At 48.9% G+C, this 13,786-nt stretch overlaps 1 protein-coding gene across 1 annotated transcript; it reads left to right on the forward strand.

Moving 5' to 3' along the window:
* Positions 1 to 1,726: 1,726 nt before the first annotated feature.
* Positions 1,727 to 3,494, forward strand: MAGEF1 (MAGE family member F1). Its single transcript, XM_011220317.3, has one exon. It carries the CDS (start codon positions 2,006 to 2,008, stop codon positions 2,966 to 2,968), a length of 963 nt encoding a protein of 320 aa, XP_011218619.3. The 5' UTR covers positions 1,727 to 2,005; the 3' UTR covers positions 2,969 to 3,494.
* Positions 3,495 to 13,786: the final 10,292 nt, after the last annotated feature.

Genomic DNA, 13,786 nt, shown 5'->3' on the forward strand with positions numbered 1-13,786 from the left:
ATCTAGAAAAATATGACTGTCAGATATTTACTTAAAATAAATGTTATTTCCTGTCAAAAAAAAGACTTTCGTCATTTATTCAGTGACAATTATATACTGAGTGCTGACTCTGAGGGGTTCTTCAAGAGTTAAAGACATAGCCTTAGCTTTTAGGATGTTTGATTTTGGAGGATAATAAGATAAGCACAAAAATAATTATAATACAAAGCAGAGTATGGTCAATAATAATAATTAACATCTATTAATATAGTGGTTAAGAGCATGGTCTTTTGAGTCATACTATATGGTTCAAATTTCAGTCATGTGATGTTGAGGAAGTTACTTAACCTCTTTCTGTGTTACTTCACTTATAAAATGGGGATAATAATACTACTTATCTGGCAGGGCTGTTATGACTAGATGAGTTAATACATGTAAATAACTTAGCACAGTATCAGCACATTAAAAATATGCAATAAATAATAGCTAACATTTATTGAACACTCAATATGTGCTGAGCACTGCATTAAATACTTTATATGCATTACTTCACATAATCTCCATAATGTTACTGATATTATATACATTTTACTGATAAGGTAACTGAGGGGCAGGGAGCTTAGGTAACTTGCCCAAGACTACATAGCTAGCAAATAGCAAATGTCATAGGAAAGGCAGATCTATAAAATGAGGATGATGATAACAGTACCTTAATGAGAATTAAACTAATATTTGAAAAGTGATTAGAACAGAGCCTAGTACATAATAAGATCTATATAAGTGGATGTTAAATAAATGTAAATTGCTATGGTGATTCAGAGATGGCAGTAAATAACTTCCATGCATGGAGATTAAGGAAGGCTTTGGAACTGTGAATTTAAGCTGAGCCCTGAAATAAGGGGGGGGAGGGAGGAAGCGAGGAAGAAAAAAGGAGGGAGGGAGGGAAAGTGAGAAGGAGAGAGAAGAAAGAACTGGGGGTATGCAAAAAGGGAAAAAGTAATGGGAGTAGTTAAGTTTGATTAGGTCAAAGAATCTCCCCTTTTCTCCAATCAGTCATTATTTCTGACAGCTATATTCTCCTTTCACCCCTGTGGAATCTGCTATCATCTCCCCCTCATCCTCCATTTTACAATATTTATGGAGAGCCTGCAGGTGCCAGACACTGTTCTAGGTGCTGCAGATACACCAATGAACAAGACAAGCCAAGTTTCAGTTCCTATTCTGCTCTATAATAAGATTCCAAACTGGATTCCCAGCTTTTGGTTGTCCCTACTTCCAATCCATCCTCCACACTGCCACCAAAGAGACTGTAAAGATATAGATCTGGCCTGGACACTCCCTTGCTTAAACTCCCAGTAGTAGTTTCCCATCGTGTTTAGAATAAATTTCAATCTCCCTAGTATCCTGTGCAAAGTTCTTCACTGATTGGCCCTCACAGCCCTGTCTCCCAGCCTTTACCTCCCTGCACTCTGTATTTGAGCCAGTAAAATCACTCAAAATCCTAGATACACACACTTAAAATAAGCACTTGCTGAACAAACGTGGCTAGAACGCCATCCCTATTTCAACCTTGTCCATGGAAACACTTCCCATTCTGTATGCCTCGGATGAGAAAGCCCTGGCTACCTTCCTCCAGCTCTGGAGCCTAAAAGGCAGCGCTGAGGGCACACCTCCCACCGCCCCTGCATGCAAACCCAAACCCAGCGGGAGCCGGAAGGGGCGGAGCTTCGCGCGGGCCCGCGGCCACCATCTTGGCTGAGCTGGCCGGAAGTGGCCCGGCGAACCGGCGCGCGGGCGTACGGAGGCTGTGCCGGGGCGCTGCGCAGGTCTTCGGCGCCGGCGGCATTGCGGCAGCGGTCCCGAGTCCTCTGCAGTGCAGCCCAGCATCCCGAGAAAGCCCCCCTGACCTCTCTCCTAGTCCTCTTCCCGCGGCCCCAGGCTCTGTCCCGCCCCTCCGCCGGGGTTTGCGCAGCGGCTTGCATACCCCTTGGCCCGTGTACGCGCTCTGCACCTGCCTGCCCGAAACATGTTGCAGAAACCCGAGAGCGAGGCTCTCCCCATCCTTCAGGCCGAGGGGGAGAAGGATGGCGGCCGTGACGGTGAGACCCAGGCCCTGACCGCCTCTCAGAAAGAGGTCCCGAACCCACTCCTGCAGGAGACCCCCAAGGAGAATCTTGGCGCCCGGAGGGAGGAGGGGGCTGCGGAGTCCGCCCTCACCCCAAAAGGCGTGAGGACCTTGGCAGCCAAAGCCTTGGCCCGGCGCAGGGCCTACCGCCGTCTGGATCGGACGGTGGCCGAGCTGGTGCAGTTCCTGCTGGTGAAGGACAAGAAGAAGAGTCCCATCACTCGCTCCGAGATGGTGAAATACGTAATCGGAGACTTGAAGGATCTGTTTCCTGAGATCATCGCAAGGGCCGCAGAGCATCTGCGGTATGTCTTTGGTTTCGAGCTGAAACAGTTTGGCCGCAAGCACCACACTTACATCCTGATCAACAAACTCAAACCTCTTGAGGAGGAAGAGGAGGAGGAGGATGATCTGGGAGGAGATGGCCCCAGATTGGGTCTGTTAATAATGATCTTGGGCCTTATCTACATGAAAGGTAATAGTGCCAGGGAGACACAGGTCTGGGAGATGCTACGTCGGTTGGGGGTGCGCCCCTCAAAGTATCATTTCCTCTTCGGGTACCCAAAGAGGCTTATTATGGAAGATTTTGTGCAGCAGCGATACCTCAATTACAGGCAGGTGCCTCACACCAATCCGCCGGAATGTGAGTTCTCTTGGGGTCCCCGGAGCAACCTGGAAATCAGCAAGATGAAAGTCCTGGGGTTCGTGGCCAAACTCCATAAGAAAGAACCCCAGCACTGGCCAGTGCAGTACCGTGAGGCCCTGGCAGATGAGGCCGACAGGGCCAGAGCCAAGGCCAGGGCTGAGGCCAGTATGAGAGCTAGGGCCAGGGCCAGTGAGAGGGCTGGTATCGGCCCCTGGTGAGGGCTGGTGGAAAAGTGGCCAGCGGGGTCCTGCTTATGAAAAAGCTACTGTCTGAGTCATAAGTAGTGTCGTTGGGGGTAGGTCGTTAATTAGAAGTTGTATTTGTGTAACTAGGATTTAGGTTTTGTATCTTGCTGTTTTGTTACATTTTACATACTGTTAAATTGATGTTTATAAATGAGATTGGTCTACTTTTTCCTGTAGGGTTTTGTTGTAGAGTTTGGCTGGTTTTGTAAAATGGATTGAAAACTTGACATTTTGTTCTGTGATCTTGAACAAATGACGCAGCACTGTAATGTTGTATGTTAATGGATTCAAGGACCTCAGCAGTGTGATCATCTGGTACCATGAAAAAAATAGCTGATTGGTGTGTAGCTTCCCAGTGCTTTTTGTCTATATTGTATAAAGAAAAAAGACTGACCTGCACCTCTATTTGTTAGCTATTATAATATCTCGAGAAAAATGAAAATACAATAAATTAGAATTATACCCTGGTACACTTAATAAATTAAACATTTGCTGAGCATCTTCTTTTGTGTGGTGTTTGGGGCACTGGGGGGATAGAATGCTGAACAAGATAAAGGTCCTACATCTTGGAACTGGAGATTAAGAAAATAAACCAGAAATTACAGAGCAGCAAGTTGAAGGCTGCAGAGGAACCCTTAACCCAGCTGGGCTGATTGGGTGAGGCTTGCCTGAAATTACCTTTAGTCAGACTTTGGGGGTCGGGGGGGTGGGGCATGTAGAGGGGAGGGAAAGGAAAGTTGGGGTGGGAAATGGTATTGGTAATAACATGGTATTGGGCACAGGTGCCCCTCAATAACATGGGAAGAAGACTTGATTCATGGCAGAGCTGGAAAACACCCTACCCTTGCTAGGGCTCTTGTTCCAGAACAACTCATTCCACTGCACGGTGATGGTGACTGTTAGCGTTGTGGTCCCCTCCACGTCCCTTCTCTCAACCTCTTTCTACCAAAGCTGTCAGAGTCCAAATACTGTGACAACTCAGGAACGCTATGTCCTGTGGGTGGTACATGTGATGTCCCCTACTATCAAGAAGTTCTGCTTCAAGGTTTCTCCCCTGGCACTAGGCAGCCTCGGGCCCCATCCCTGTTTCTACCTGCTGCTTTCCACCTGACACCCCCATTTGGAGGAGACTTGTAAGGCATCGCTCACATTCTTTTTTTTTTTTTTTTAAAGATTTTATTTATTCATGTGACAGAGAGACAGCCAGCGAGAGAGGGAACACAAGCAGGGGGAGTAGGAGAGGAAGAAGCAGGCTCCCAGCTGAGGAGCCCGATGTGGGACTCGATCCCGGAACGCTGGGATCACGCCCTGAGCTGAAGGCAGACGCTTAACATCACGCCCTGAGCTGAAGGCAGACGCTTAACGACTGCGCTACCCAGGCGCCCCCATCGCTCACATTCTTAACTAGTCATGAGGGGCCACCCACATGAGCAGCTCAAGCCTCCACAATGCCTGCCACTTTCACTCTGGGGATGCATCCTGTGGAAAAGCTATAGAATAGTAGGGAAAGTGGTAACCAAACCAGAGATGGGTGTAGAGGGGACTGTGAAACTACCCCCACCCCGCAGCTGCCAAATACAGAAGAGCTGCTTTTCTACATTTTACTGCCAGTTTTTTCCTGTATTCAGCTGTGTTCAAATAACATTTCTGAGTATGTTAAGGTTGGTGTGGAATACAAATAAATACTTTGGGACACAGGCCCAGGGATCCAGCAAACCAGACTGCGACTGAAGCTATATGCTTATGGGCAAACAGAAGTTTACTAATGAATTATTCATGACTTCTTGCAGTTTATAATTCATTAAACAAACAAATCCTGAGTGTCCACTATATGCCAAGGACCTCGCTGAGTTCCAAAGATGGACATGGGAAGACTGCTTTTACCTGCAAGGAACAGTAACAGTGGTCATTTCTCACACTTGGATTTTCTGACCAGCGATGTGTATACCGGAGGGCCAGATTCCTTGTGATTTGCTTGTGGTCACTAGGTCAACCAAAGGCAGCACCAAGACTAGAACCCAAGTCCCTGGTCCTCCAATCTAGTGTGTTTCATTTTAGCACATTGTTCCCCATTCCTGGCTTCTAATTTGTTGTGTGTGATCACAATTCCAAACCGCAAGCAGGGCCTGTATAATTATCTTCAGTTGCCACTGCTGTCCTTATGTCCGTGAAATAGCATAGAATACTCCATTTTACCTGTACCAGATACGACTCTGCTGAAATTTGGATGTGTTAACACCTAGCATAGACAGGACTAATAACAGCACCCTCTATTACACATCTACTATAGGCCAAAGGCATTTCCCCCCTGCTTTTCACAACCACATTGCAAAGTAGGTATTACTAAACACCTCCATTTTATAGATGTTAAAGACAGCAATTCTTGCCATGTACTTAATACCTAAGAGAAGCCAGCTTTTTTATGCTTTACATATCTTTTGATAATTTTTATAATGATTTTACAAGGTAGATAATCTGTTCCATTTTGCACAAGCAAAGAGTCAGAAAAGCTGGAAAGGTCTCACAGATAGTGTATAGTAAGGATTGGAACCGAAGTCTGAGTCAAAAGCTTGACTTTTCACTCTTTTCCATTTCCTTCTTTGTAGGAATCTTTCCAGACTTGGGTCATCTGTCTCTGAACTAAAGTTCTTTTCTTTAAACCCTGCTGTCTCCTGGAGATACAAACAAGTATTGTGTAGCCAGGCTAATTATGACAAACGCTGGCCTGCAGGAGGGTCAAGAGGAAACTTAACTCCAGTTGCAGAATCCTCTGCGAACGCTGATTCCAGCTCTTCTACTCTCTCCCCAGTGTGCTCAGAGTGCTGACTCCGTGTAGAATGTGTCTCTTTGCTCAAACTCGGCATGTTTCACACTTTATAGGCCATGTCGCCTCAGTCTACTTTAGTCTGTTCTCTCCGCTAAGCCTCAAGTGAAGACTTCCATGCTGTGGAACAATCGAATAACACTTGCGGGCCTGCGAATATGATTCCCAACGTTGTTTCCACATGGTACAAAGGGCTGCCCGAACTCGTACCCTTGCCTCAGCATGAAAGACCTCCCGTGTTACCAATGTCATCGTCAGCTTCTCAGAAGTACTCAAAGTTTGGCCTCTGGGCCCATGTGTAGAGCAGACATTGGCCATGGTGAGGGCAAGACACGACAGACATCTCCTGTTGCTTATGGTCATTCACATGAGGGAGAAAAATGGCCTGGATCCCCTCTCTTATCCTCCTTCAGGCACAAGCAGAACTAGTGTGTGTTAGGTGAAACACGGGGTGAGGAGAGCAGGGCATTGCTGTTGGGGGAGTGGTGACAGATGGATGCCTTCAAACCGTACTTATTATATGACAACTAGGAAGCAACACCAGTAAAGGAAATTTCCTTGAAAACGGTGAATCCTGTCTTGGCCAATGGGAAGTTCTCAGTTCAGCCACAGCCTCTGCAGACATCCTGACACTCACCAGAGTGGGGACTTCGGACCCACTGGAACTGGGAGAATGGGTGTTTGGAAACAGGCTCAGGTTGATTACAGCCCCAGCATGGAGCTGGCACACAGGGCTCCGAGGGGGCAGGCAGCTCATTTATAGCCCCTGGAAATCAAGCCTCGATTCACAGGCTCAATCACAGTGCCCACTTAAGATAATTATGCTCCTTGCCTTGGTCATGGTGGCAATTGATGCTTGTACAAATTATTCCTCAAATTGTGAGGCCCAGCGAGATGGTAACAATCACCTCGCAGGAGAAACACAGTGTACTACTGCCAAAGGAGTTTAGGTATTCCGAAAAGTGTCCTAATCAAGGCCTTTTTTAAGTCATGACTGTGAGACTTTGAACAAGGAATTCCAAACTCAGAAGACTGAAACTCTAGGAACAAGTTGAGTGGGTGGTTGAAGTGGTGGTGAGCTCCAATCCACACACCACAGCACATCCTACCAGCGGAACAGGCTGCAGACCCCGCCCAGTTTCCAAGCCAGTCATGACCGGTAACAGTAACGGCCCATGTGTACTAAGCCTTGTGCATCAGGCATGGTGCTAAGCATGACAACTGCATCGTCTCGAGCGTCTGCACAACAGCCTCATGAGGCAGGTCCTACACTGGCCAATATTACAATGTAATAGGGAAACCAGCAGGAAAGAATTCCTTCCATTCTGTCAATGCACAAGTTAAATGACTTGCCCAAGCTCATGCCATAGCTAGTGAACGGCAGATCGCAGACCCAGAACTTGAACTTAAATCTTCCGGGTTTCTTGTGGGCATTCCACCCTTCCAGTCTCCAGAAGGCTCTTAGGGGAGCGACCAACCTCCCTTTGGGAAAATGGGGCCAAAAGAGAAGGAATGAAAACCTCTCATCCTGCTCATTTATACCATAACCTAGAGCATGGAGGCTAGAGAATGGAGGCAGTGATGAGGGAGAGGGGCAAGTTGGCTTCTCAGGTTGTAGGCTGATGGGCCTTTTGTCACGAGAAGGGAGAGGAGCCCATTTTTGAGGAATGACACCCCTAAGCAGCAGCTCTGTGGTCCCAGCAGTGGGGGAATTAGTGCAAGGGAAGCAGCAGCCTCAGCCTGACAATATTCTGGAACCCTCCTGGGTGTTGAGCACAGTGAGGGAGAATCACATTACCTGAACCAGGGGGACAGAGGAGAGCTGAAATGGAAAGCTCCTGGCCCCTGGAGCAGACGGACCTGTGCTCCAATCCCACTCCCACGTGACAGCATGTGGCCCCAGCTGAGCTACCTAACCTCTCTGAGCTTTGTTTTCCTCATCTTTAAAACAGAGAGAAAGCTACCTACTTCCAAATCTGTAAGAACTGAAGGAGGGGATTACAAGAGCCTACCACACTACCCGGTACATGGTAACTGTCATTCTCGTAACACGGATTCATTCATTCAACAAATATTGTTTGAGCATCTTCTAGACATACCAGGCATACGTGCCAGGTAGTGAGATTACAGCAGAGAACAAAGGGACAACAGTCCTTGTGCTGCCAGAGTTTACATGCTAGTGTAGGGAGACAGGTAAGAAAGGATAGAAGTATAACACATAGCATAGTAGATGGAGATCTATGTCACAGTCAGACACGAAGCAGGACCAGGGAAAGCGTGCTGGAAGGGTGTGCAATTTAAAATTGCCTGGCTGGGGCACCTGGGTGGCTCAGTCGGTAACCAAGCGTCTGCCTTTGGCTCAGGTCATATCCCAGGGTCCTGGGATTGAGCCCCACATTGGGCTCCCTGCTCAGCGAGGGGCCCGCCTCTCCCTGTCCCTCTGCTGCTCCCCCTGCTTGCGCTGTCTTGAGTGCTTGCTCTCTCTCAAATAAATAAATAATCTTTAAAAATAAAATAATAAAATTGCCTGGTTAGGGAAAGCCTCACTGAGAAGTGATATCTGAGTCAAAACTGAAGGTGATAAGCAGGGAGCCCACAAGCTGTCTGGGGGGGACTGCAGAAGGGGGGGCCTGGCAGAGGGCACAGCAGATGTGAGGGCCATCAGGCTCTGAGAAGTAGCTCCTGAAAGCAGAGTGAGCCGAGCGGGAGGGGTCAAGGAGAAGGCCAAGCGTTCCTTACCCTGAAGGAGCTGGCTCAAGTGCCTGAAACAATGAGTGGGTGTGGGCCTGCACCCCAGAAAGCTGTAGGAGTCCAGCACAGGAAGAAACCACAGCAGCCTTAGGCCTTAGGCCTGGCTGAGGCTTCCTTTGGGCCCAGAAGGGGAAGGAAAGAGAAAATATTCTTTCTTCATGGCCTTTGTTTTTTTATTTTATTTTTGTTTTGTTTTAAGATTTTATTTATTTGAGAGAGAGAGAGACAGAGATAGCAACAGAGAGCATGGGCCAGGAAGAGAGGGAGAAGCAGGCTCCCCGCTGAGCAGGGAGCCTGATGCGGGGCGCTATCTCAGGACCCTGGGATCACGACCTGAGAGCAGAAGGCAGCCATTTAACCGACTGAGCCACCCAGGTGCCCTGGCTTTTGTTTTTTTAATTATAAATGCTTATAGTGGAAAATTTGGAATTTCCATAAAAATGTAAAGAAGAATATGAACTCTCGGGGTTACTGGCACCCAGAGGGAATCATGATTAATGGTACAGCATGGTTTTTATATCTATCGCTAGTGTATTTCGTTTTCACTTGCTGAGGGTATAAATGATTTATTGCTACTTTAACAATGAGTTACAGTGACAGTGAGCCCCACTCTTTGCAATATTTCCCGCAAATATTTCTGGGAGCTCCCAATGGGGCATCTTCAATGATGTCACAAATCTGTGTATCCACAGCAGTCACCATGCGGGGCTCATGGAGGCCCATGAAAGGAGCCTCTGCTGGAGATAGTCCAAGTAGGAGCCGATGACAGTCTGACCCCCACATCTGTGGCTTCTGCCTCCTGTGATGCCCCCAGGATTCTAGAGAGTTGGTGCGTCTTTGTAAGGGTGGACAGAGTGTCTTGCTCCCCCGCTCTGTGCCAAAGTATGTCTCCTGGGTCCCAAAGCAACAGTGTCAGGCCCTCTCCAATCTCCTCAGGAAGTCTGCTTATCTATGCTTACACTCTCCTGCAAGTAACTCCAAACCTGAGCTGAAAATACTCAAGTCACCTGCCCAGGGACTAGTCCAGGCAGCCCCTCTCTCCCAAGGCATGGCTACTTACACTGCTAAACCAGAACAGTGAACGTCTGCATTCAGGCTGACAGTCGCTACACGGTTTCAGGCTGACATTGCTTTTCCCCAAGGGAAACTCTACCCCAGACCTGAACTAAACGCTCTACTTCTAGCAAACTGCTAGAACTGTAGTTCCCTCCTCCCCTCTTTTCCCACCTGCTCAGCATGTTGTCTTTCTTCTTTTTCCTTTTTTTTTTTAAAGATTTTATTTATTTATTTATTTGAAAGAGAGATCATGAAAGAAAGAGAGCATGAGCTGTGGTGGGGATAGAGGAAGAGGGAGAGAGAAAAAGACTCCCTGCTGAGCGGGGAGTACAACATGGGATTCAATCCCAGTACCCCCAGACCATGACCAGAGACAAAGGCAGACACTTAACCCACTGAGCCAACCAGGCGCCCCTGCTCAGTATGTTTCCAAAACCAGGAGTGTTACACAGTGTTAGAGATGGCTAGGATTTAGGTAAAATGTTGGAATGGGGAAAAGGATTCCAGGTAAGGGAAACAATTCCAGCAAAGGTAGGATAGCAGGAGTGTGCACGGTGTCCTGGGGACCACAAAGGGACCACAAGGTTGGAGCAGAGTCTGGAGGAGATGAGAGGGTGCTGTGGCTGAAGGAGCAGCTGGGGACGGTGGCTGAGGCAGGCGCCAAGCACGTGGCAGTGCTCTAGGAAGGTGGACTGGCCAGTCAGGAGAAGGAAGCTGGGGGCGGGGAAGCCAAAAAGGAGACCCTGGCAATAGTCCAAGTAGGAGCTGATGACAGTCTGACCAGCAGGAATGGGAGTGGGAAAGGACTGGTTGGGGGACTAACTTGAAATGATTTGATAACCGATTAGCTGTGGGAAATGAAACAGAGAGACATATGAGGCATGACTCAGCAATTTCAAGCTGGAGTGATTGGAAGAAACTGGAATTGTTCATCAGAACAGCGGAATGCCCAGAGAGAGCTGGCTTGGGATCAAGAGATGGATATGGCTCCAGGCACACTGAGTCTCGATGGCTCAGCTGGACATCCAATGGACACTTAGAGATGGAACAGAGGAGGGACACTGAGGCTGCAGGTAGAACTCTGAACCAGCCTCTTAGAGCACATGGCCCAAACCATGGACTTTCTGCGTGGGAAAGTGTCGAGAGGAGAACAGGGACTTGACCCACCTCTTTCCTGGCCATGTGGGAGAAAGCAAGGATCTTCAAAGTTCCAACAGATTACACAGAAATGCAGCCCTGCCCCCCAGTTGCCTTTTGGGACCTGGGTCTGGATCCATCTCCTACATTTACTTGTATGAATGATCTGGGGGCTAAGAAGAAGGTCTCAGCATGGCCAGGGAGTCGCAAAGCTGGGGAAAGAGAAGCCGCCGTTTGTTGCTGCTGGGTATCAAGTAAGGGTTGGCCAAGATTCTTCACGTGCACTAAAAACAGAACTTTGAACAACAGAGTCACACTGCAGCTGGAAGGACTCATGACAGACCCAAGCCAAGGCTTAAATGGGCCAATGCGTGGGATCCAAACTTAGTAGCCTTTCTCTCCCTGCTTTCCAGCAGACCTTCTTGCTCTGAAAGGAACTTTCCAGACAACGCCAGCACCTTTAATTGGACCTGAGACATCTCCACAACACAAGATAGACTCCGAGCGACAGAGGTTCTCACTCGGGGAGAACCCACATGTTCACACCTCACCCAGACACAAACATGAACTTGGCATCCACGCATGGATACATCTCCTCCGACTCCGTGGAAGACATGAAGAAAAAATATCACTTGGCAACTATCATAGACCAGGCACTTTGCCTAGAGCTCTCCAGGTATTTTCACCTTTAGTTTCACAACAGTTGTGAGACAAAGACATTATTTTCCCATTTCATAGAAAACTAAGGCTCAGAAAAATTAAGTATTCGGCCCAGGATCACATGCCTGGAAAATGGCAGATGGTTCCTGACCCGGGTCTGCCTGTGTACTCACGTGTTCGTCGTCATTCTTCACACATGAATGCACAACAGACTCACACACACAAGCCCAAACATCCCCTCTAGACGTACAAAACCCCCACAGAAAGGAAGCTCCTTGAGGGCAGGGATCTTCCTTTGGCTCACTGATGTATCTCAGGCATCTGGGACAGCGCCTGGCACCGGGGACACACTCAGTAAATACTCTGTGGCTGCTGTTAAATGAACTGAAGAATACACACGTGTATAACACTAACCTATGCACCTCTACACACACACACACACACACTCACACTCACACACTCACACTCACCTTCACGTGCACTCACAGACACATCAAATTCACCACCTGAAAGGACATCCCAGGCGGGGGGGATGCGCTGTCAGAGCTGCCCAGGGGGCCTGCTCCTGGAGGGGTGACCTCAGCCTCATGGGCCCATAGCTCGTCTCCCCAGGCCCCTCCCTGGAGCAGGCAGTTGGCTTCAGCACAGCCCACCTCCTTCTTTCCCTAGCTCAGTCAAAACAAAGCCTTCTTCTGGAAGATCTTTACTAAGAGAGAAAACAGAGGAAAATAAATGAAGACACTGCAGGCCCCTAAGTGGATAAGTCGACAGAGCCAGACGCGTATCCTAAGCCATGCCCCCCAGTCTGGCCGCGGCCTGGCTCAGCCGCAAAGGCGCTCGGCCCACGGAGGCCGGGCCCTGCTTGGATGCCCTGCCAACAGCTCAGACGCTGCGCCCGAGGGAGGAGGGAGTTGGCGAGGCTGCTCAGTCTGGGGGATTCTCTCTCCCTCCAGATACTGCTTCTTCTGCTTTCAGGGCATAGACCCTTCTGCCACGCTGGCCTTAAGCAAACAACAATTTGACACCCTTCTTGCCATCTGCTATGCCCTGGGTTTGTAAACCAGCCTGGTCCAACCCAAGTTACTCAGTATGACTGAGTCAGTTCCTTGATTAAAACCCCAACTACTTTAATTCCTTAGAACCTCAAGGCTCTGCCTCGGGCGGCTGCTGCCTACCTCTTGGCCTCATCCCACTCGACCTCTACCCCTTCACCCAGTCTCCAGTCACATGGACGGAGCTGCTCCTTTTTTTTTTTTCGAATTTTATTTATTTGACAGACAGAGAGCGAGAGAGGGAACACAAGCAGGGGGAGTGGGAGAGGGAGAAGCAGACTCCCTGCTGAGCAGGGAGCCCGATGTGGGGTTTGATCCCAGGACCCTGGGATCATGACCTGAGCCGAAGGCAGACGCTTAACGACTGACCCACCCAGGCGCCCCAGACAGAGCTGTTTTGATGGATATACCAGAGCCCAGGATTCCAAGGATCGACTGACCCAGACACCCTCAAACGACTCCAGATCAGGCCCCAGACTAGCACATCAGCGTCACCAGAGCCTCTGAATTAAAATGTAAATTCTGGGGGTGCCTGGGGGGCAGTCGGTTGAGCATCTGACTCTTGATTTAGGCTCAGGTCATGATTTCAGGGTCTTAAGTTCAAGCCCCCAGTCGGGCTTCTAGCTCAGTGGGGAATCTACTTGAGATTCCCTCTCGCCCTGCTCATTCTCTCTCTCTCTCTCTCTCTAATAAATAAATCTTTCAAAAAAAAAAGTAAATTCTGAGCCTGCCCAAGACTTCCTGAGTCAGGCTCCGAATCTCTGCAGGTGAGGTCCAGAATCCAGCACTTTCGATAAGCTCCCCCAGAAAATTCTCACTCCAGAGTCCAAGAAGCACACCCCAAACCTACTAAATTCCATACCTAACCCCAAGCATATACAATAACAACTAAAACATTTATTGGGCACTTACTATGTGCCAGGAGGCATTTTCCTGCATCGGCTCCGTTCAGCCTCACAACAATGCTGTGAGGGAACCGTGTTCTACTCCCCCCTTCACACTAACTTGCCCAAGCACACACAGCTGTAGGTGGCAAAGACAGGGTCCCGTGACTTCCAAGCCTGCATGCCACCACCGCACTTTCTAGGACACGCAAGTGCACTTGCACACTCCCCGCGGCCTCCCACACCAACCACACATAGGACCCTCACCCCTCAGAGCTGCTGACGAGAGGAGACAGTGGCCAGGGTCGTTTCGAAGGCCCCTGCTTTCTTTCCCACCCCAAGTCTGGCATACACGGACCTGAGCCGAGGGAGCCAGCAGCCACAGCCAGCGGGGCCAGGGCGTTGGCAAACCTCGGCTCCGGGGCTC

Source organism: Ailuropoda melanoleuca, chromosome 1 (genome assembly GCF_002007445.2).
Source record: "Ailuropoda melanoleuca isolate Jingjing chromosome 1, ASM200744v2, whole genome shotgun sequence".
Classification (NCBI taxonomy): Eukaryota; Metazoa; Chordata; class Mammalia; order Carnivora; family Ursidae; genus Ailuropoda; species Ailuropoda melanoleuca.